The 24,813-nt window shown below is 39.9% G+C and overlaps 1 protein-coding gene across 1 annotated transcript in view; it reads left to right on the top strand.

Moving 5' to 3' along the window:
• klar (klarsicht) overlaps positions 1–24,813 on the top strand; it is an 88,700-nt gene that overhangs the window by 61,080 nt on the left and 2,807 nt on the right. The window contains exons 8-21 of the mRNA XM_090154512.1: positions 3,406–3,798; positions 7,968–8,907; positions 9,348–9,646; positions 9,716–10,035; positions 10,353–10,653; positions 11,131–11,304; positions 11,369–11,485; positions 11,630–11,836; positions 11,909–12,043; positions 14,797–14,914; positions 15,451–15,644; positions 17,427–17,578; positions 21,157–21,277; positions 22,929–23,194. Coding sequence (XP_090010638.1) covers positions 3,406–3,798; positions 7,968–8,907; positions 9,348–9,646; positions 9,716–10,035; positions 10,353–10,653; positions 11,131–11,304; positions 11,369–11,485; positions 11,630–11,836; positions 11,909–12,043; positions 14,797–14,914; positions 15,451–15,644; positions 17,427–17,578; positions 21,157–21,277; positions 22,929–23,194 — 3,737 coding nt within the window. The remainder of the gene's footprint in view (positions 1–3,405; positions 3,799–7,967; positions 8,908–9,347; positions 9,647–9,715; positions 10,036–10,352; positions 10,654–11,130; positions 11,305–11,368; positions 11,486–11,629; positions 11,837–11,908; positions 12,044–14,796; positions 14,915–15,450; positions 15,645–17,426; positions 17,579–21,156; positions 21,278–22,928; positions 23,195–24,813) is intronic.

Consider the following 24,813-nt stretch of genomic DNA (forward strand, 5'->3'; position numbering starts at 1 on the left):
TGATAACGAAGTCGTAACACTTCAGTTTTTTTCTTGGACAAATAAACTACTGGACCCGAATAGTAAGGAAAAACCTTAATTTTGAATATCCATCACCCGCCAGTTCTCCTACAGAGAGAAACGCGAAGCATTTCCACCCAAGCACGTGCCGAAAAACGTTAGACGTCAAGCTAAAGTTAAAAGATATTAAGCTTTACTTACGCGAGTGTTTAATATTTGGGTGGAAATATTTCCAATATCGGACACCATGGCGCTTAAACTGGCGCGCGGTATAGATTCGGGCCCAGTAGTTAATTCGTCCAAGGATTTTTTGTCTACTTCCAAAATCAAGATATTTTCAATTTCGGAATTTCCCCCCATTTTATCACAAAATGGTTATGCAAAACTTTTATGGAGTTGTACGGGGTGAGTTTAGAAGTATGTCTGTTTTTGTCCCATTTTCCTACGATGAGTTAAAAGTAGGCTGCGACAAGCGCAAAACCAGCAGCAGGGAAATGCGAACATTAAGGTTTGAGTTCGTGTGATAGGTAAAAAAGAACTTTGTAAACAAATCGAGGTAACGAGCGTACAAAAGTAAACTTAACAGTATTTAAAGTCCCTGCTTCTTGTTGCAGCCTACTTGGCCCTTAAACCTTAAAATGTAACTCTATTGATAACTATTAATAAACTTGAACTTGAACTTAACTTCCAGGGGCTAGTAGGCCGCACTTTGAAGCTCTCTGGCGCTCTTTTAACTCATCGTAGGAAAATGGTAAAAAAACAGGCATACTTCTCAACTCACCCCCTACAACTCCTTAAAATTTTTGCATAACCTTTTGAAATACCCCTGCATATTTAAAAAAAAATATTTCCCAAAACCCTTAATTGGCTCGTGTAATTTTTCTTCTACGAACTGTTTATTTTCCTTCAAGCTTTTTACTTAGAAACCGTTCGAATCGTAATAAATTGTCGCGTCGCCTTGTCCGACTGACATTCTCGTCTTATAATTGTTACAATCATCGCGGGTCTCCATCCCGATTCCTACCGCCGCCTCGAGCCATGGTTCGAAAATTGATGGTTATTTCGGGGGCTGGCGAGCATTTGACGTCGAGACCAACGCGCAACTTCTTTTCGAATCGCGTCACGTAATGTTAGGGTCCGAAGAAGCGTTTGTGTTTTAGTCGGACACCAGCTCTGGCGGTGGCACTCCGCGGGGCGCGCTGGAAAGCGACTTGGTTGGTTGGTCCCCGAGGCGTGGGTTTTCTCGGATCTCACCCAACACGTTAAAAAAAGGTCGTGACCCAGCAACGGGTGGCATCCTCCCAGACCCTCTCACCCAGACTGTGTGTAAACAGCGTAGATCCCCGCTGAAAATATCGAAAGATTCTTTAATACAGGGTGATGATATTTTCTTTAAGATTAAAATGGGTTTTCAAAAGTTGAAAAAAAAGACCTAAAAATGTTAAGACAAGCTGGAATACTTTATTTCTTGAGTAAACTCTCGGATTTGTACTTTTTTTCTTCGCGAAATACTTGAAAGGGACCGTGCTAAAATAGCGAATTTTCTCACCGTATTAAGTAAATTCCGCGTTGAAAATCCCTTTTGATAGGTTTGACCGGAATTACGTCCCGAGCGTGATCTCGCAATGTAATGTCCGATTTCAACCGCCTTTAACTATAGTACAGTCTTGAAGGTTTTTTGCTGGTAGAGTATCTAAGGAGTGAATAACTCTTGAACCCCGCATTGTGTACGTTCTTTGGGTCGAGAATGTTTGGATAAAGAAAAGTTCTTAAAAAAAGTGTTTGGTTAGCGAAGAGAATAGGGACAATACGGAAGAGAATTCTTTGTTCTTTTTCTGAGAATTTATATCGACATCACGAATGTTTTTTCTGTGGATGCGTGTTTTTGGTCATTACGCGTTTTCTAATCGTCTTCCCAATGTACCGAATTCGCGTTGTTTTTAACATCCTACTTTTGATTAGGGATGCACCGATATGGGCACGGACGATATATCGGCTATTCGTGGGGGATAATATCGACCAATATTATAACAACGTTATCTATCATAACAGTACTTTAGTGTGTATGATAAAATTATTATAAATGACGGTTCAGTGTAGTCATACCATTTTTTCTAATTTTTCATTAAAAAAAGTTTGCAAGAGCATATCCGAATGTTTCTTTTCATTTTACGTTGTACATATTTCCCATCACAAATCGAATAACGTTGTTTATTATTGGTTTACACTCGTAACCCCCGGTCTAAAAAAATATATGATCTAGCTTCTGGCGTACATGGCGCGGCCAATCTAATAAAGTATTATCATTAGTTAATCGATAATTTTCTTATTTTTAAAAGCTTTTCCTAAAATATTTTTCTAATTCCGGTATCGGCCAATATCGGCTTAAAGGCCTAGGTTTTTTCTGCCTGTCCCCCTTTAAATTAACTTAGTGGAGCACAAATACCCTGGTGGTAGACCAACAGCTGAACATGTTGGCCTAATTTAAAGGGGGACAGGCAAAAGAAAACCTAGGCCTTTAAGCATCCTAACTCTCATCTTTAGAGGTAAAAATAAAATAATTTTTCCAATCTACAATGGAAACCAAACTTAGGAAGTAAATGGCAAACACACGACCAAGAACTCTAGGTTGAAACTTGCAGCCTTGAATTGATAACAAATCTAAATAAATGGCAGTAGAAATGTCTGCACGAACTCGCGACTCCACATTGATAACAGGGTTGCCACAATATTATCAGATTCAATTTCCCTGACTATTCTCTGACCGTTTTAAGGAATTTTCTTATTTTTAAGTTTGTCCTGAAAATATTTTTCTTATACCGCTTTCGACCAATATTAGAAAAATAGACCGATATATCGATGCATCCCTACTTGTGATATAAAATCAATACGTTCATTTCTACATTTTGTCCGAAAATATAATTTAGACCATAAAATGTGAAGCGTTTCAGCTGGGAACGTGGTGTCGTGTGATGTCTACCAGCTGCGATTCTCTATTGTGATCCGATTTTTCGCCAACATATCCTCTACATCTGATACGTAGTACCACGTGACTTTACTCATTTTTCGGGGGTGAAAATAGGAACCCTGGTGTCGGGGGATGGTCTATCAGCATCCTCGTGGCGCGGGGGAGGCGCAACGGGTGGGGGAGGGAGGAAAAGAGACCAGGTGGGGAGCGAGGGGGTGCGATGTAGAGTGGGGGGGGGAAGAGGTTGCGTTGCGTGGCTGGCGAGTTGTATGCCCGGGGGTGGGCCTCGCTGGTTACGCTATTTGGTGGCGGCGAGAAGAAAAGAGAGTGGTTTATTAGTTCCGAATCGGAGGAAAAAGCAGGAGACCACTCCGAATCTCTCTTCGCGTTATCGAGTCTCCGAAACTGACGGTCGCGTCTTCTTCTCTCATTCACAGATCTTGCAGAAGGAGATCGAATCCCGAGGAAAGTTCGTCTCGTCGTTGCTCAAACTCTGCGACCAACTCGGCGAAGGCGAAGTAGTCCGTTCCATCGGACACCATCGAGGCGCTGATCGTAATTCGGGCGGACAGCAGCCCGCCTTCCAGCCGGATGACCAGCTCGAGTTCGCGGCCAGAGGCGGTGCGGATGGCCTCTTGAAGGAAGAATTAATCGGGGATGAACCCGGCGGCCGGCCAGTTCCGGGCCAAGAAGTGAACCAGCTGCAGTCCTGGGACGCCGAGAGAATCCGTCGCTTGGCTTCCAATCTAGAGAAGCGCTGGCACGCCATCTGGCTGCGATCCTTGGAGTGGCAGTGCATCGTCGAAGAACATATCCACAAGTATCGATCCGTAAGTGCAGTCTATGTTTCTCTATTCGACTTATTGAGGGGTGTTCGCTTAACGCCGTGTCCCGATAATGATACTTCGCTCTGCTCTTTTCATTCACAATGGACGTTTGAGAGGCTATCTTATTGTCAATTTGTTTCGGCATCTGCCGCCAAATTTAAACTTTATATTTCGCCATACCCTTTCAGAATTAAGTGTTTTCGGGTCTGTAGCTTTTGGCTATTTAATAATGTTTTGAATGTCCACCATATGGCTTTTCGGTTTTACTATGTCCACTCGTTGGAAGTGGATTGGTCCTGACTACAATTTGGTTCGATTTAGCGTGTCTCTTCACCGAAGCCGGACAACTTCTACCGAAGAGACAGAGTACACTGAACAACCAATGTAGTAGGCGATCATTTTATATTTAATATAGTTTGTATCAAGGTGTACGGTTAAGTGTCTCGTCTAGAAAAATTCTTCGTTCTTAAAAAGATACTCAAAAGTAAATAGTTCCTAAGTGTGTCAAACATTACAGTCCTGTGTATATTTAATGTAGCCCTATATTTTCTTCAAGGTGTACGGTTAACCGTCTCGTCCAATCCTTTGCGAACATATTTGCACGCGCCAGAACCAAATTGAACTCTACGATTAAACCTTGGCGCACGTATTCTCAAATCATTTTAAAAGTATAGTTTATCGTGGCTTTAAAAGCGTTTCGTTTGGAAACCGCCTTCTTTAATATCTCTATCGGAATGAATTGGTAAATCGGGTCATAGACGTGCTTGGCCATTAAGGGTGCGCATCCGGGGACGCGGAAGTACCATTCCCAGACAGCAACGGGCCTCGGTCGTACGCCCGAAATAAAGGTCAAGGATGATGGACACGCGCCCGCTTTCGAGAGGGGTTCATCATTCAACGCCTCAATCTCGAATATTGGTGAGCGTCGGTTGAACGATAGACTCTCAGATTTAATCAGTTGTAAAAACTTTGGAGTTGAAATAACCGGGCCTACGTGTAATTAGGGGCGCACATCGAACGTTTTCTAAAACAGACCAACCTCTATTTTAAATTATCAGTGCTGTAATTTTGGTAAATTTTGGATATGGTTAAAATACTGATTAAATTGCCAATCAACTTGGAAACGGCTTCAACGATTATCATCTTCATTATTTTTTAGGATATAATTGGTTTGGTTGTCTATCAGATAATATCAGCCATCTTCTTTTTCGATTTGAAAAATGGAAATCCAGGGAAGGGTCCGTAATTGCGTAGACTTATTACGGCGTGTTTTCCCCCAAAAGTTGTTTATTTATTTGCCTGTGTAGAAAGCACGATCTAGGCGCGTCAAACACGATTTTTTCTTTTATCTATTAAATATAAATATCCTCTTTAATTTGGTGGCATTGTTTCTCCGGCAAACTTTAGACGATCTAGATTTATGTTTGTTTCTAATTTGGGCCACCGAGTAATTTCCAAGATTAATGAAAAATGGCTGTAGAATATGTATTCTCAATACGTATATATTTATCTGGTGATCGGGAGAGTGTAGGTCATCTGTTCATCCGTTATTTTTAGGGCACGTATAGCTTTGGTTCTCTTCAATCCGAAAGCGTGATTATAATTAGAGTGTCATAAATGTAGGCTCGTCGAAAATCGTTTATGTTCGATGGGACTCGGTCGCCTCCGGCATCGAGCGTATAAATACATATTTGAATTCCCCCTCTTTTCTCCTCCCGACTTCCTTAACTTTGAAGTCGTTGCTTCTTTGTATGGAAATTATATCGATTTGGTGGCGCTGATCATATCGTAATAACCGATCGTTCGTATAATTAATGAACTTGGGACGGGGAGGTTTAAGATTGCAAAATACGATTTAAAATCTAGCTCACGAATTAGCGCGAGGTGGTTTCCTTCCTCTTTAATGAAACCCTGTCTCACCTTACGCCGGAAGGATCGAGTTAATTTATTTTTAATTAGGACCCATTGACTCTGGTTTCTTCAAAATGTGGATAGTACCGTTTTTTCCCTGATGTCGAGGTGCTGATCACTCTTCGAAATCCGTGTACAGGGTTGCCACGGTACCTGGAAAAGTCAGGGAATTTGAATTTGGGAATAAAAATTAGTCTAAAAATCAGGGAGAAGTCAGGGAATTTGAATATGGGAATAAAAATTTTTAAAATTAGTCCAAAAACAGGGAATTTTAAAAATTAGTCTAAAAATCGGGGAATTTTAAAAATTAGTCTAAAATTGTTTAGTGTGAACTGGGCTTTAACTTGCATCTTACAAGGAGAGTATCCAAGGTGTTTATTTCCGATTTTGTTCAAAGACGGGCGTAATGTAGACCTATATGAGATATGAAATTTCCCAAAAGGAGACCCATTCGATTTGCCATGGCAACCGAAAATGTTTTTGACCACTTAAAACAAAAATAATATTTTTTCCTTATTTTTTCAAAAAATTGTTACAATTTTACCCCAAAAATTTTCCAATTTATCCAAACTTTATGAAATTTACCTAAATGTAGTCCAAATTACCCATTTCGAAATTTTTTTTTAATTTTGTGAAACCGAGAAAATCTCATGCTTTTTTAAATTGAGATTTTTGTTTTAAGTGGTCAAAAACATTTTCGGTTGCCATAGCAAATCGAATGGGTAGTGCAACGTCTCCTTTTGGGAAATTTCATATCTCATATAGGTCTACATTAAGCCCGACTTTGAACAAAATCGGCAATAAACACCTCGGGTACTCTCCTTGTGAGTATCTAGGAGCAACAAACACAAGGAGAACTCAGATAGCCCTTACGCACACTAACGTAGTGTTGTGTACAAATTTCATTGGTCGAGCCTGTACGCTGAACGTTTTATGGAAAGGGGGAAGACAATTTCCGAATATTCCCCTTACGAGTTACGACGGCAGTAGGCGCCAGACTTGTAAATAGTGTATATTTTTAAGAGAGTCCACTGGACCCGGACCCCTCCGCCGATTTATTTTTTCGACGAGTCCCGGACTCTTCCCTCTTTCTTCGCCCCCCCCCCCTCGTTTAAATTTAGATGTTCTTTATTCTCTATTTATTCCTCCATATTATATTCGAAAATAAATGGCACCTAACCAGGCAAAGCCTATAAAAATTTTATTGTAATTATAAAAGAGACAGTCAAAGTTTACATATTTTCATATATAATCTTGATCGGGTAAATTAAAATGCTCGTAAATATTATCACAATTAATTTAACCATTAAAGTCGTCATTCCAAACCCATGGAGCTTAAATTTTTGTTTTCTACCTTTATTCATTTTAAAAAAGCAAAATTTTGATCTTCAATGGCACTGTTACAATTACTGTGCATAATGGAATACAGAGCAAGACTATTAATTATGGACTACTAATTTCCATACTTCGTTAATTTTAGACTAACGAAGTATGAAAATTATTCCCCACTCTTCGTCTTAGACTAGTGGAAATTATTCCCCACACCTCTTTAAGTTAAAAGAGGTTTTTCCCTGGTAGGTCCAAGTTTTCCAAATCTTTCATTGGTCATTGTAAATTTCTATAGGCCTCGCAGATAAGTAGATAGGGGAGCTCTAGCTCCGTTGGGAGTCCGACTAATATTCGGGGAGCTGAAATAGTGGCGGTCAGTATACACTATACAGAGGCCTCAAAGAGAAAAATAATTCAAATTTTTATTTAATTCTCGAAATTTTCCCTCTTTTTACACAGCTAACGATACAATTTGAGGGAGTCCCGTGGACTCTTTACCCCCTTCTAGAGACATTTTTTTAGGAGTCCCGTGATTTTTTTCAGGGGTTTTTGACAAGTCTGGTAGGCGCTAAAGCGTCTAACCAATTTAAAAATATACACAAGAAAATGCACGACTTTTGACGGGTTGCGTTCTCCTTGTGTGAGGTGCTGTGTTTGTTGCTCCTAGGTGAGTATAACAGACATATTGTAACGACTTGGCGTTATTTTTATTCGCGTCTCTATCTAGTGATTATCTATAGCGGTTATTATCTGATGCTTGTTACAAAAATGGTGAAATCTATAAATTTTCCCGGAAATGAGTCATCGGTATAAATAATGTTGACATACCGGCATTCGTAACAACCAACAAGTCGGATAACCGTTTCCAGAGTTTAGGAATCATTGATCGTATTTAGATAGTAGTTGTTAAAACTGTTTTTCTTCCTTCGCAGGGTAACGTGGGAAATAGCCTCTTGGACTTCAGTTTTGGAGAAGAACCTTTGCACAAGTACCCGCGCCTGAGTGGAGATTGGGACCAAACCAAATTGGCCGTCAGGCCCAAGATGACTGATCTGCACGCCCACCCTCAAGACCCCAACGACCCCGACTTAGCAATAGCTCCTTCGCCCACTTTCTCTTCGTCGTCGGATCTCGGCGAGCAAGGCTGCGACGCCGTTTCCTTCTCGCAACAGCACCCGGGCTCGTTGACCACCGACCGCGGCGTCATGGTGGGCAGCACGGGAATCGCCCAGCTCAAGGCCCAATGCGGCGGCTCCTTCGGCCGCTTCGAGATTATTCAGGACGTCGGATACTCCAGCGAAAGCTCTACTCAGCTGTCCAACGACGAAAGGTCGGAATTTGTCCGAGTGTACAGCTACAGCCCGGCCGATCGCGGCAGGGCCCTGATCACCGAGTACAGGCTCGATGAAGACCAGCTCAAGAGTGGCAACCTGGGCCGACGAAACGACCAATCTGAAGGTGGCATTCCAGAGTCCACCTTGGGGATGAATCCGAACATTATGGATTGGCAATTCACCTCCGAGGACGACCACTTTCGCAAGCATTCCAACGACGACGACGACTCTCCACGCAAGCCGTCGCGGCCTTTCGACTCTTCGACGCCTCTCAGAAATCGGGACGCGCGCCCGCCCTTGAAATCGGTTGTGGAAGACAGCGATCTCTCCGACGACGAAGAATGGCTCAGACGACATTCCCGCTCGGAATTGGAAGTCAGCGGCGTTACTCTGGTGCCCAGCGACAAGGACTCCTTAGACGAAACGGATGGACATACCATACCCAGCGAAGTCAAGAAACTCGTGGTTAAAGCCGATCAAATGGTTCGAGAAGAGTCGAGAAAGAGAACCGCCGAATCAACTACGCAGCTCGCCACCAGTGAGTAACGCTTCAACTTGTATTTATAACTCGTAGCGCTTGACGTAGGTGTAGTCTTATTAGATAACTAGTGTTAGTTTATATTCGTATTACGAAAACGTGTACGCGGGGGTTCTAAAAGAGTTTCTCCCCCATTTCAATCCTCTGGTGTTTCTAGCGAAGGAAAAGGGTGGGGAAGATTCGCTTCCGTTTCTAAAAATAAGATCTGGCGTCAAATCCACAATCTACACGTAGAGCTACATCAAGACGCTTTTAAAATAAATAGCTCCCGCATTCGGTCTGGGACTTCCGGGGCTCCCGCAGACTTCGGATCATAGTGTTTAGCGCTTAGTGTCTTAAACGACAGTGAAAGTGTTCCTGACCTTAAATCGATCGGTATTAATTAAGTTTTATCTATCTCTGACCTTATCTCTCGTATCTCTCTTTTTCCGTGGGCGAAGATAAGCAACAACCGCAGCAGCTTCAGTTCGGAAAGTCCGTCAAGGAACAAAGTCAGAAGAGCGCCCGTGTGAAAGAATGGCTTCGAGATTGTCACCCGGCCAGCGATGAAGTGGTCAGCGGCGTAGAATCTACCGTGGAGGAAGAAGGCCTCGAAGAATGGCCGAACGTTGTCTCGGCCAGAAGCGGCCCTAAGAAGAAACCAATCGGGGTCGTCGTCGATTCCTCCTGCGACGCTAGCGGCGAATATACCACCAACGATTCGGATTGCGAAGCTTCGAGTAGCGCCGACGAAAGTCAGGTACCTAGTTTACATTTCAATTCGACCTTCAATTCCGCCTAGCTAACCTCGATTTTGAAATTATTTCAGAGCCAAGGAGACGGATTGAACGAGAGTATCGCCCTGAGTAGATCTGGCACGGGATCGGTAGAAACTGTGGTACCTCTGGGAAGGATCGAAGACCCATCTGGAATTAAATGCGGAGAAGCCGGAGCGGCGTCAGGCCCTCGGGTCGTCTTGAGAAGCAAGAAGAGAGGTTCCCGACACGTCGGCGATCGACCTTGGAGTGTCACCGAACTTCACTTACTGACTAGCCAGTTCGCGGCCTCGCCCTTTTCGACGTCGGAAGGAGCCCTCAACACGCTTATCCATTCTTCTTCCTCGTCCAGCGTCCGAGCCAAACTGCTCAGGTACATAGACCACTCCCCCACGCGTGTTAAAACCTTCCGCTTCCTTCCGTTTGGGAGTTGGATAACCACTTCCCGCGATAAATCTTAACTTTTTTGTCTTCCTCCCTTTATCTTGGGCGTACGAATTTAATCTCGAGTGATTAATGAGAGCGAAAAGCAAATAAATCAAGTGGGAGACAGTTGAATGGGAAATTTACATTTGGAGTAATTGAAGGAGGGACATAGGTCACTGTTGGGAAATGTTATATAATTAATGCGCTAGAATACGTTTAGTTAATAATCTTTATTGTTAAACCTTCGACTTTTATATGTCGCAGGGGATCCTCTTTGCCCAAGTACCGCAAGTCGTCTCAATCTTCAAATCCGCTCTCGAATCAGACATCTTCATCTTCGCATCAGACGCTTTCCTCGCGCAAGAGCCGTCGTCATCGTAGTCGCGGGAGTCTCCAGTGCTCGCCCGGCTCCCCCGTGGCGCCCTCCAGCGGGCCTGCCCCCTTGAAGACGAGCGGATCGGGACACACTCCGCCCGGAACCAGCACTGCCAACACCACCGATTCGGGCTCTGAAGGACCGTCACCTTTTCCCGCTCAATCACATCCTACTCGCAGTAATCAACACGTTAGTATTTCGAACTTCCATTTTTTGTACAGTTGCAACTTCAATCTTGATTTTTCATATTTATGAAGTATAACACGCCATCTAGGTCCAAATTAAAAATTATTGAAACTTTTTGCGTTGAAAATAAACAAATCTTTATTTTTTTTTACCTTTTAAGGCAAAAATTTTATTTTTGGAACGCCCTTCTGGTTAAAATTATAAAAAGAAAAATATTTTTGGGTGGGAAATTATTTTTCTTCAACCAAGTAAAATTATTTCCACCAATAAAAATCATTTACATTTTAATTTTGATCCGTATGGTGTACCATACATAAATAATCGTCGAATCAAAGGTAATAATTACAATTATAAAACGGCAAATCTTAGTATTTATCAAAAAAGGATATTTAAACAAAGTGAAAAATCGGGATTGTCGAGCGCAATTTACCTCCCAAAGAGACAGAACTAGTTTCTGACGCCCACGGCTCGTTCTCGCAGAGTCTCTCCGGATCGGATTCCGCTCAGCAGTCCTCGGCCGGAGGCGGCCTCACTTCCACCAGTTCTCAAAAGCATTCGGGAGGCTCCTCGGAAAGTAAATCCAGTCGTAGGCGCAGATCGTCGACAGGGCGCCGAAAGAGCTCCCCTCGAACGTCCGTCTTGGGCCTCGAAAGGGTCAGTACTTCCCCCCTGCCTTAATTGCGACCATTACTCACCGTTTCATTCGCCCCTATTCTAGGTGAAGGAAGTCCCCGTCATCGAAGCCTGCGCGAAGCTTAACACTGCCCCGCCGTCATCCGCTCAAACCACCGAAGACCAGAGCTCAGTTTCCGACCAAGTCTGGGACGGTTACGAGGTTAGTCCATCGTAATAGACATCTCTAGGCTTAAGTGTACGCGAATTGATGGTTTCAAACCGTCCATCGTGTCAAATTCCCACGATACCCTCCCCATCTGTATGGAATATTTTCTGATATCTCTCGCGTGTTTGGACGTGATAGGACTCGCCCTATTGGAGTGAGCCATACTCGGAACAGACAGCTGACGAGGATCAGGTGAAGAGACTGATCAATTTCGGCGACGATTACAGAGCTTTCATCGGCAGCCACTCGGACACGTCATCGTCCGCCGGAGGATTCCAGGCGGCCAATAGCGAGGGCTCCATTCAACCCCAATTCAGGGCTCGAGGAGGAACCGTCACGTCCCAGGTAGGTTCTTCTCTCGAACCATAGGCAGAGCGTTTTCATTTTTTGGTGACCACTTTGTTTGGTGTCGTCTAGGATTTCCACGACGACAGCGATTCCGACTCTGACGTTGAAGAGCTTCAACATGTCATGACTGAAAGTTTGAGGGCTCTGCAATTCGCCGAGAGTACGCTATGCCAACATAAGAATGCTCCTCCTCCATCCGAATCCGTACGTATACTCCATTTCATCATTTATAACTGATCATCTCAATTTCGAGCGAACGTTTAATTTTTACTACAATTAGGTTTATTTTCACGGATTAAATCGCTTTATACTTTACATATGTTAGTAAATGCGTAAAATTTTCTACATTTGCGTTATTATCAAAATTTTAAACCATTTTGCGAAAGCTTATGCGATGAAATGAAAATTTCAAACCATTTTGCGAAAGCTTATGCGATGAAATGGAAATTTCAAACCATATTGCGAAAGCTTATGCGATGAAATGGAAATTTCAAACCATTTTGCGAAAGATTATGCGATGAAATGAAAATTTGAAACCATTTTACGAAAGCTTATGCGATGAAATGAAAATTTAAAACCATTTTGCGAAAGCTTATGCGATGAAATGAAAATTTAAAACCATTTTGCGAAAGCTTATGCGATGAAATGAAAATTTTGGAAATTAAATCAATATAAAATATTCCCTTAACGTTTTAAATAAAAAAATTAGAGATAATTTTGAATGACAACGTCGAGAGTCACTTGCTCACTCCACGGTTTTCTTTTCGCGTTTATACTTCGGAGTCTGAACCTTTTAAACTTGAAGACAAGACCATATTTGTCTGGAGCTAATGTGACACTTACAATGTTAGTATAATATCTGTAGTGTTTAAATGAAAATACTGAATATTACAATTTTCCTGCTCAACAAATCGAGAAATAATTATGGTAGGTTGTTCCTTTTCTCGCAAAGTAAATACTGGTTTAAATTTAAATACTTCAAATCCTAAGCCTTGTATATTTTTTGGCGAAATCTAAGAGATATTTTAAGTAAAGCAGGGTACACGAAAACAAATATTTATCTTTAGACAATGCTCGCAGTCATACATAAGGCTCGTTTTAGTATTGGTTGAACACGTTTTAAATTTCGTCGTGTACCCAGGTTTAGGTAATATTTGTAAAATGTGTTGAAATTCTATAGAGGTAACTTTTGGCGATGGCCGCTATTTTGAGGGCAGTTTTTGGTCTATAGGAAAAATTATGGGTGACGTCGACATTCGTCACGCCGATATTACTCTATTGTAACTGTACAAGTTTTCTTTAGCAGTCGAAGTGAAAGCAACTGATTTTAATTAACTTAACCCCCGACGTTGTTGCTCAAGCTATAAAATAATATTTTATATTCCGTTTTGGAATTATTAACGTTTAACAATAATCCAGTATAACATTAACAACTTATTCATAATGAAATTGAATAATTTTATTCGGTTTGGAAATTTAGTATTTCGTGTTTTGGGAATTCTCGATTATATTGATTCGTATTTCGTAACGCCCGCAGATGTCGCTACTTAGTTGGGCCGTGTACGTCGCCCGTTGTATAATTTATGGTTGCGTATGAGGAAGTGGCCGATGGTGTGGGTGGGTTGGAAGAGGGGCGTTGAACGTCTGGAATGTCTTTTGCGCAGTTAGTACACCTGCTCCCTTTCTGATTACGCTATCGTGATGGAGTTGAGCTCGTTTCTCTTCGATTATAACCGAACCCGAGAATAATCGGCCATGAGCAACTATGCCCTTGACCAAAGGTCAGTCTTTCAAGATAGTTGGCTGTAGTTGGGAGGGGGTTAGTTTCGAAAACCAATTGGAAGAATATTTTGGCTGACGGTAGTTTTTTCGGGTTAATAAACTTTCAAAAAATTATTAGATAACTTTTAATAACAACCAAATTTTAAACTAGTGTTGTTAATTTTCCGGAAAAATAAAATGCGGAAAAATTTCCAGAAAATTTTCCGAATTGCAAATCGAAAAAATAAAAAATTAAAACAAATTACTTTTAAAGGTTTTTAACTTTTTATCTATATAAAATGTCTAATAACAGTAAACATACTACAAAACATTAATAGTGTTACATTTTAAATCAGTTGAAAGCTAGTCTAGGGGTTTAGTTTTACTTTTAGATTCGAATAAATGAGGCGAAAATGCTCCTTTATTTAAATTTGCAAACAATATTAGACTAATCATGGAATGAAAACTTTTTTATTTTTTTCGGAAAAATTGTCTGGAAAATTTTCTGACTTGCAACACTATTTTAAACCCTTTAAACCTGTTGAATTAATTGAATTAATTGCTGACTACGTCAGGGATAGAGTTATTTCTGTGTTGTTTATCACTCTATTTGATTGAATAAGGAAAGATTACAGTGAAACTCCTTTATACACGCATCTTAATCAACTTTTGTTTATCACTTGTGATAAAGTAATTCCCTTATACAAGTATATTAACTTGGTTGCAACGACGTTTTTAATTATCATAACTATCGTATTTATAATCTGTTAAAACCTGTACCTTATCCCAAACGATGGTAAAAAAGGGGTGTTTTCAAATTACCGTCGTGAACGCTAATGTCTAAGAAGGGTAATTAGTTAGTTTTGTTGTGTTTGCCAAGTAATTACGTCAGCAATTCACGATATTTCGTGAAAGTGTAGCGTTGTGGAAAAAATGTATAGATTCATTTCTTGTTTTTAAAAAAGGGATGATTCGTCACAGGCACTTTTCGTGACCTCGTAAACCCACTGGCTCATTCGCTTTTGCGGGACAGGCAGGCCGTGATGTATAAGATGGTGTTATCCTTGAGAGAAATCGGGATGTATCGAATGTCTTTCTGCTTATTATTATAATTATGTAAACGCAATCCGATTTGGGATAAAGCTCGATGTGGTTAGCGTGATGTCTCTTAATAATGAGTATTTTCCGTTTCGTAGGCGGAATTGCTGGCGACTTGCCAGACCAACCTCAAGTGCCTTCAGGTCATCGCCGAACACCTGGACACGGGACTGAGCCTGAGGAATCTTTCGTCGGAAGATCTTGTCCATTTGCAAAGTGAGTCGACATCGTATCAAGTCTTTTGGAGTTCGTCTTTGGCGTTTATCCCAAAAACGGAATCTTTAGGTTTTTTTTCGCGTGTCATTTTCTTTTCATCGCGCGTGACGTCGGAGTTATAAATATAGCCCCTCGCGCCTCTGTGCTCATGGGTTTTTTGACTGGTTTAGCTACCTCTTCAGTTTACTTTTACCTTAAGAGAAACAAGTGTTAGTTTGTCATTGGAATGCGCCGAATATAGAGAGAGATTTGATTTTTAACGGTTTTTTTCCTCGTTCCGTTTTGAATACAGGAATTTACAATGTGCGTTTGTAATTCTATTTATATTGATGGGTTGGTCATAATTCAAAACTATGGTACCTTACCGGCGAAATCAAAATCGAAATTACTGCCAGAAACGCGAATATGATTTCGTAATCTTTTTTTTGTAAAGTTACGAAAATCTTTTGTAAAGTTACGAAAATCTTTTTGACCCCTCAAATTATATATTGTATTTTTTTAAAGTGTATTTATATTATATTATTATATTATTCCAGGTTTGATCTGTGGCTGGGAAATGCTGCAGTCATCGGTCCTGTCTAGCCAGACCAACGGTCAACAGTACAAAGACGTCCAACTAGAAATAGCCAGTCTACGCGATAAAATGGCCGATCTGGCCTTGGTCGCCGGCTCCAATTGCAAACCCTTCACCGACGTGGCTCATCTGGAAAAGAGCATCGCTACTTTACAGGTAAATTCCTCAGTTGTACCTACAATACCGCTCCTGAGAAGTAAAGATTTGGGCAAAAGAAAATATAGAAAAGGAATAGAACTGTAGTTTCCGGTAGGCGTTAAAACTATCTCAACATTTGAAAGCTATATAGATCGATTTCGAAAGTCAGTGGATTAAAATGTCGTTAACCCTATCTTATGAAGACTCTCTTCCCCATCGTCATAACCAAGCCTATGAGAAGATACTGGAACCTAGAAGCAACAAACACAGCACCCCACACAAGAAGAACGCAACCCGTCAAAATTCGTGCATTTTCTTGTGTACATTTTTCATTGGTTAGAAGTATTATCGCCTGCACTGCTGCTGCCGTCGGAAGGGGAAAATTGTCTTCCCCCTTTCCGTAAAACGTTCAGCGTAAAGGTTCGTCCAATGAAATTTGTACACAGGCTAGCTGGAACATACGAAGTTATGACAAAAGGAATGTCAATTTTCACCCACCGACTTTTGGAATCGACTTATGGCTTTTGCGTCATAAAGTTAATAATATCAAAATAGACAAGGCTTACGTCATAACACAACCGGAAGTGAGTATCCCCAAAAGATCCCGAGCAGAAATTTCTATTCCTATCTATTTTCTTTTATTTAACCCCAAAGCAATAGGTAGATTTGAAAAGTGAAAATTCTCATTTCCCTTTTTAACGAACCTTCGCTTCCCCAACGTCATAAGTCATCTTTCGTCCTTCCCTCCCGCTTAAGACGACACTATGACGTAGGGAATGTGAAGCTCAACCAATAGGGGAAAAACAATTTTAACCCACCTACTTTCGTGGGACAACGCGATACACAATTTCCTAATTCCCCCTATAGATGGCGATACGTGGTCTGCTCGGTAGAAATTCCCAAATAGAGGGGGGGGGGGTGTTTTTACGTTATCTTTCCCTCTGTCGATCCTCTTAAGAAGTGCCTCTGTTTTTAGTACGTAAGCTCCCATTTGTTAAATAAGGGAATAATACAATTGACGTAAACCCCTGAGCTTTGAAGACTGTTATTCAATAAGGAAAATTTCAGTCACAGGTCAAGGATGATTAAAAATGTCAAGAATTTCAATTGTCTTTAAAGTGTTTAATATTATTTTAGTTTATTTCCCTTCAGTCAAAAACTATGAAAAGTATAGATTTAAATGTTTTCTATGAACTAAGCTTTTAATTTTTTAATCGGAATATTCTTAACTGGGTAGTATGCTAAAGTTCTATTTGACCGAATCCCATTCAGCCGAAAATATAGATTTTTTTTCTATTTCTACGGTCGAATGGGAATTTCTTCATTTTTATTTCTTTTTATTTGATAACTGGGTATATGTGGTAAAAAGAGATATGAGGTGTTTTGATTTTGAGAAATTTAGATTTTTGGGATAAATTAGGTTAGGTTAGGTTTTGTTAATTGCGACGAAAACAACTTGATAAAAATATATATACATTTTAAGTTATTAGCATTTATATAAAAAAAAACTAAATAATTGAGGGGTATTTGATTGAATGGGAATATAAAATATCGAATATTACATGCAAAAAAAAAACTAAATAATTGAGGGGTATTTGATTGAATGGGAATATAAAATATCGAATCCCACCAATGGGATTCGATCCAATGGTACCAAAGCGGTAGTATCAGTTAATTGTAAGTAATCATTAAATCAAGAAACATTTCCAATGTATATAAATTTCATTCAGAGAGGCTGTAAATCCTTCGGTACCTTTTAAGCAATTTTTATTGATTATCAAAATTTTAATTTCGTATTAGACATCATTGTCTACATTGCACGAAACGAAAGCCACCCTATTGGCCGTGAACTTGAAAGTCCACCGCCTGCTGACCGAGGCTGGACTGACTCTGTCTGGATTGAAGGATGACGTCACGGATCTCTATCGACGATGGGATGACGTCTACGAACAGTAAGTGTCCCCCATTATACATCGGGTATCGCGATAGTGGACACGATAGTGTCCAAGGCTAAACGTAGGGTGTGACGTCACCATTCTTAATTGACCTTAAAAAAATTACAATGATTATTTTGGACATGTACATCGTACACCAAACAAGAAAAAATTGGGAGCTTAGAAAAATAATAATTATGAAAATTATTAATCAAATATTAAAACAATAAGAGTAATAAAATAATAAAAAATAATTAAAATTAATTTAATAATTAATAAACAAGAATAACCAAATAATTAATAAGCCAGAATAATAGAATAATTAATAAGGCAGAATAATATAATAATTCATAAACCAGAATAATATAATAATTCATAAACAAGAATAATAAACTAATAAAATAATTAACAAATCAATAATAAAATAATTAACAAAACAATAATAAAATAATTAACAAAACAATAATAAAATAATTAACAAAACCATAATAAAATAATTAACAAAACAATAATAAAATAATTAACAGAACAATAATAAAATAATTAACAGAACAATAATAAAATAATTAACAAAACAAGAATAATAATAAAATGAGAAGAATAGTAAAATTAATAAAACGAGAATAATAGTAAAATTTTTAAAACGAGAAGAATAGTAAAATTAATAAAACTAGAAGAATAAAATTGATGAAACCAGAACAATAAAATTGAAACAAGAATAATAAAATTGATGAAACAAGAATAATAAAATTGATTAAACAAGAATAACAAAATTGATAAAACAATCTTGAATAATAAAATTGATAAAATAAGAATAATAATATTGATAAAATAAGAATAATAATAATACCCTAAAGTATCAATGAAATAATCCCCATTGTCTTGGCTCCCTCGCGAGTATTCTACAAAACCCATCGACACCCAGGGACCCAAAATGGACGCTAGTCACGCTATTATTATTGTTAAAGCAACGGCTAAGTGTCGTGCGATTTTAAAAAAACGCGAGATTTCTGACTTTCAAACCTCGCTAGGTAACTAGCGCCAGTTAATCTGGTGGGAGAAATATGCAACTTTTCCTCCCTTTAAAACCCTATCACCTTGGAGGAATAAAACAAGTATACAGGAGTTGCGGAGAGCTGCGAAATCGGTTACGTCAGTGACCGTGAACTCGAGCGAGACGGAGGGGTTCAAACGCGACTAGCGCCAACTGCACACGGAATTTTGCAACTATTATCATTTTATAGCATTGTTTTCACGTCGTCTGGTTTGTTTTGAAACATTTCTAAATTCTTTGCGCCTTTTTCCAAAATTACTCGTATATGTTTGGAGGAATAAAACAAACCAGACGACGCGAAAACAATGATATAAAACGATAATAGTTGCAAAATTCCGTATGCAGTTGGCGCTAGTCGCGTTTGAACCCCTCCGTCTCGCGCGAGTTCACGGTCACTGACGAAACCGATTTCGCAGCTCTCCGCAACTCCTGTATACTTGTTTTATTCCTCCAAGCTATCACAATCGTATTTCTACGTCTCCCTCTCCGTAGAGGCAACTATAGTTCTTCGAAAATCCGCCAGGGCATGGAAACAATCCGGCATTGGTTTTCTTGGCATATTATTAACGAGTCAAATAATTGGGGAGATACGAAGGACTCGCTGCGAGAGACATCCCCAATTTATCAGCGCGTAATTTTTAGCGCCAGACACGGCTTTAGCTAGTTGCGTGTTCTTTTCCTTTCCCTCGCTGCAATTTTTGGAGATTCTTTCGGGGACCATCGGAGCGAGCCGTTATAATGGAGGTACTTTCGAACGAGAATGGGAATTTGAAATCCCAACGGATCTCCGACTGCATGGAAATGGCCTAATTATCGGCTACCTCCAGTGGCAAAAGTCTTCTTTATCACTATGACGAATGACGCCTGCGCCCTCTAACGCCTTAACTGCGCGACCCCTCCACGCCCGTGGCTTCCGTCGCCTTAATAGGCCACAAACTAAAGAAATAAATCTGGACGGATCACCGACGCGTCGAAAATATTTAAAAATGGGGAGATTAGATTTCCCAAAACCCGCTGTTCCGACGCGAAAAACGAACGGATTAGAACGCCTTGTTTCGCGTTTTTTTGCTAGGCCTAATCGTAATATATTATTTAGAATAGATAAAATTAGGGTGCACGTAACTCGCTGGACTTCCGAAAACGGTTTTTTTGTATCGCTCAGCGGGATGTCGTATTGGGCTGTTGAGATTTTACGATCCATCTACCGTTCCGCATGCAAATTAGCCACCACTTCTCCTCTGAAAGATTCTTGGATGGAGGCTGATTTGTGGACTGTGGGGGTCCGCCGAGTTGCCTTTTATAAGACCGGAAAACCCTTTTATTAGCTCCCTTATTTTGCCGACGTTTACTTTCTGTCCCTGCCATTTCTCGTTCATATTTTAGGCCTAGCTTTTTCAAAGGCTTAATAGCGGCTCCCGTATTCATATTTTAATAGCCTGGATTTACTGATGTCTTCCCAACTTTAAAATACGATTGGTATTAATTTTAGTTGCGTTTAAAACTAACTTAATTAAGATGTCAAAGAGATAACCTTAAGTAAAGGTTTGAAAGTAATAAATAGTGATTTTCAACGTCCTCGACAAAAACATATTAATGCGTCAACAGTTCTACCAAATGAAACGAGATGGCGCTAGTGTTTCAAGAAACTACTAGAAATGACACGAGAGGATTATTGAGGCAGGCGCGGTTTTCAATAGAATGTTTGAATTGTGTTTAACCCAGCATTAAGCAAATGCCCATTTGCGCGAATATATGCACATTTCTAAAAAATTTAATTCATTTTAAATAAAAGGTGAATTAATATTATAATTTTCAATGTTATGAAATTATATTTGTAAGAGTGTCGAGAATATCTTCAATATCCTGGGGTTGATTCAATCCCACTGATGGTCTATTAGATCTGAAATGACTACTTGGTTTATCCTCCACATTGAGTCACGATGTACCGATATCGAATGAAATCAGCCAACGTGAAACCTCCGAGTGTACCCAAACACGGGGACTTTACCAATCTCGTGGGCTGTATCCGTACATTCTCTTAACACGTCCTATATTAGACCCTCTCCGGTACCCATTGAGAAGGCGGGTTTCTTTCCGTGGCAGTTAGACTAAATCCAAATTTCTTTTCCCTCTAGTACTTAACTCTGTCTCGTCTAAATCCAGCGCACTGAGCGTCCTTATCACCATCGCGATATTTTTTCGGAAATCGACCTAGTATCGTTCGATTTACCCCTTACCGAGGGTCACCGTACAGATAACCGAACTGCACGTTTTGTACATTAAGGGGCATTACATTTGGGCGTTCGCGGGAGGCGATTGCCGTTGGGATATATTATATTATCAGTTTTGTTCCTCGCCGATAATTCCTCGTAATTCTCTTTCTCCCTCCGTTTTTGGGGACTGGTTTATTTACTGTTTACGATTCGTGAATTCTTTACCACTCGGGTCCCCTTGTTTTTACGACTTATACCGTGTCCTTAGACGTATCTCTAATAGATCGTAACGATATTATTTTATTAAATCCACTCTTTTTAATTCGCAGAAGTGGCGCCAAGTTGAGCGAGTTGCAAGAGGCTCGCGGAATATGGAATAGATTTAATCAAAAGCGACAAAACTTATTCGACCTTTTGAACTTGGAAGAAAAAGTGGACAAGTCATCGGAGGTATTTATTTCATTTATTATACCAAGTTTTTCTCAATTTCATTGATTAAAAATGGCATTCAAACTAGATTTTAAACTCTAGTGTGGTCGTGGCTTAAGAGAAAGGTCAGGATATACCCTTACTGGGAGAATGGGGCGTGGTTTTTCTACCGTAAATCACAGGGTGATTCGTGGTCTCAGTTCGCCTGAATACGTTCTTGATTATCATCATATCTATAAAGTTAAATAATAAATAAATAATTTTCTGAAACCTGTTAAGTCGACGTTTTCCTCAAACATTTTATAACCTCAAAAAGAAAATATCCAAAATCGTGATTCCAACAAATATATATTAAATTTTAAAATTTTCTAAGTTGAGTTTATATTTTAATTGGCCGATTGACGTGATTTTTAAATTGGAAGGTAAATTAAAATTTGCGAAATGTCTCGGGTCCTTTAGTCACGTTCGATTGAATATTAAAATTTATAAATGAGTCTCCGTTTAAATTTGACCTTTATTAATTCCTTTCCTTAGCTATTTTAAATAATTTTTTTGACTATATAGAAAACTACATTTACGTACTAAATGAATGGGGTTGAGGGTTGAAAAATCGACCCAAATAATACGGTATGTTTTAGGTTCCTTGTCATAGCTAAATCTCTTTGAAGAAATTAAAAGAATTGCCTTTGAGGTGGTGGTGCCCCCTTCCGTTCGAGTTGAATTTTCGCTAGGTTGTAAATTTGAAAAATACAAAAGAGTTAAAATATTTTCGCCGCTCTCACCTGGGCCCATTTGCCATTCAGAATATTTATGCAAATTTTTCTCTTTTGAAAAGTATTTTTTCTTTGCTTAAATCGGAGACCGGCACCCCGTTCGGAAGAATGAGACCACTTGACCTCCGCTTCTCCCATTTGACCTTCTTATACAATACAGAGGCGCTCTCTTGAAATCGGTCTCTTTGAGAACGTGGGGTCCTTTGTGTCATTATTACATTCTTATACCCTACTTAAGAATACTTCTTTTGCGGTGATGGGCTCTTCAAATATCGTGACCTTTCTGTGGGTATACTGTCAAAACATGGAAAACGTTGGGGTCCAACTTGGGGTCTTTTGACTCCGCAATTTTGAGCCTTTGGTTTTTAATAGTTTCCGCAATTTTAAGGGCTCCCACTAAATCCATAAAATACCTAAAAGCCCCTACTTTTTTTCGAGGTCCCTAAACCACCTTAAAATCGGAATTTGGTCCCTAAATCACCCTATTTCTAATACATTTGGTGAAAAGTACCATCAGCTTATAATATTGAACCAGAATTGTTTCGATTCACTTTTATATTTACTATTTTTGGTGGCGCCACGTCGTCGAGCTCGGCTGAATTGAAAAATTCGGAAAGGTTTAACTATATAATTTTGAGCAAAGATAGGTAATTTTTGTGATGAAATTGTTTTACAAATTAAAACTAAGTTTGTTTAAAAATATCCCATTTTAAGTCATTTTTGTTAAAATAAAGAAATTTTTTATTAAAATGGTTCCTATTTGGTTCCTACTTTTAAAATTTTGGTACCTATTTCACCCTGAAAAATGCGCCTATTTCCCAATTTTTTGTCAAATATAGTACCAAATTTCTGAAAATCTCGGGTAGTATTTATACCATATCTGTGTTACCTTTTTTCAGCTTAATGACGTAGTAAGTGACCCTTATCGTAAGTTGGCCGAGAAGTCAAGCCGGGCCAACGAAGCTCAGGAACTGGTCATTGGTCTTCACCAAGATTCTAAGACTTTGGAGCCTTTTTTCGGCAGTTCTGGCTCGGTCTGGAACGAGATTACTCGAGACCTGGAAGAATTGGGAGTTAGAGTTAACCGTCTTCAACAACAAGTGGCGCTGGCCTGCAGGAGACAAAGTGTCGTTGAATCGCCGATGGATCTGGGTTCAAGTTTTACGTGAGTACCTTTTATTTTTCATCTTACGCACGCTTAACCCTGGTGGCGGTCGCGTAAACTACTCACCCGCACGACCAAACATCACCTACTGGACATATATATATATATATATATATATTTAAAGCAAATAAGAACTTTGAAATGATATAAAATAGACGAAGTAGGTATATTACTCCACTATCGAAATTGCGAGTGTCTCAAAGGGAAAAGAGCAGGTTTTTAGGGACGATTTCAAAAGCAAAGAAGCTCTTTTTTTTATAGCGAAAAGCACGGGAATGTGAACCTCGTTTCGGCAAAAATCCCTTGTTTTATATCTGTTCTCGCGAAAATTTCCTTTCCTCCCAACTTAATAGTTTTCGGATTTTAATGGAAAACCGGTCTCGCTTCTTGGTCTTATCAGATAAAAGCTAGAACATATTTCAACTCTTGTAAAGGTTTGCAATTGGCGCTGGTGAAAAAAAAATAAATTCCTAAATTTCACAGATAAACCTCGCTGGAGATTGAAATTTTTTTTATTTCTCTAACGTAAATTGTTAGAATTATTTTAATTAATGTTTTAACGTGATGTCACGTCGGTACTTAACGCGTCCAATTAGGATATAGCCTAAAATTTAGTCATTCAGTTAATTTCACGGAAATTCTCTCAGTCTCGTAAATTTATCCCCAGTGAAAGTTGTAATCCGCGGTAGGACGTTTCAGCCCCGAATATTTCCCGAAAAGGAAAAGAGAATGATGTAAGGCCGTGGACCCCCTGTGGGTACTCGGTGATAGCTTCGGCCATTCTTTGCTTAGAGAAGAGGTGTAAAAGGGATGGTCGAGGGGTTAAAGGGGCGGTTAATGGGGATAGGAAATGGACCGTTATCAGCGACCGGAAACTACCTCTTATTTCTGGCAAGCAACGGGAAGACTGGGACTTTGGTCTCCGGCGGACCACCATCCGCTTACAGATGGCGCTGTTTCGATTCTCTTTTCTTTCAGCCCCGTCGAAATTCGTTACGTATTACGGCCTAAACGTTCCTATCCTCCGCATAGAAACGACCCGCTTAGACGGTGGCTCCCCCCCGCGCCCGTGACTTTTCTTTTTGATTTGTAGATCGTTCGCGGCGATTGCCACCAAAAATAATCTCTCCACCCCATCCCAAACTTCGAATTAACGTTCAAGGCCAGGGTAGTGTTTATCCCCCCCCCCCCCCGGGACGGATTTGAGAGGCCATTAGGCTTTTTGGGGTATTATCTATAGCAATTTCTGATTTTTAACGAATTTATAAAGAGTCTTACTACCGTGCTTTTTTGGCCATCTGCATTGGCTTTTTTGGAGTTGGTGTGCATTGTTTTGCTTGTGTCTTTCCTTATGGCCTCGCATTCTCCTTTGCACCAGTTGGTGATGAACTTTGTAATCACGCTTTCATTAAGAGTTGCTTTTAAGTGATATTTTGTCCCATATGCTTGAGGCGTTAACATACCTCTTCGTATGCTTGAGGCGTTAACATACCTCTTCGTATGCTTGAGGCGTTAACATACCTCTTTGTATGCTTGAGGTGTTAATTTACCTCTTAGTATGCTTGAGGCGTTAACCTACCTCTTCGTATGCTTGAGGTGTTAACGTACCTCTTCGTATG

Source organism: Leiobunum rupestre, chromosome 7 (genome assembly GCF_980474605.1).
Source record: "Leiobunum rupestre chromosome 7, qqLeiRupe1.1.hap1, whole genome shotgun sequence".
Lineage (NCBI taxonomy): Eukaryota > Metazoa > Arthropoda > Arachnida > Opiliones > Sclerosomatidae > Leiobunum > Leiobunum rupestre.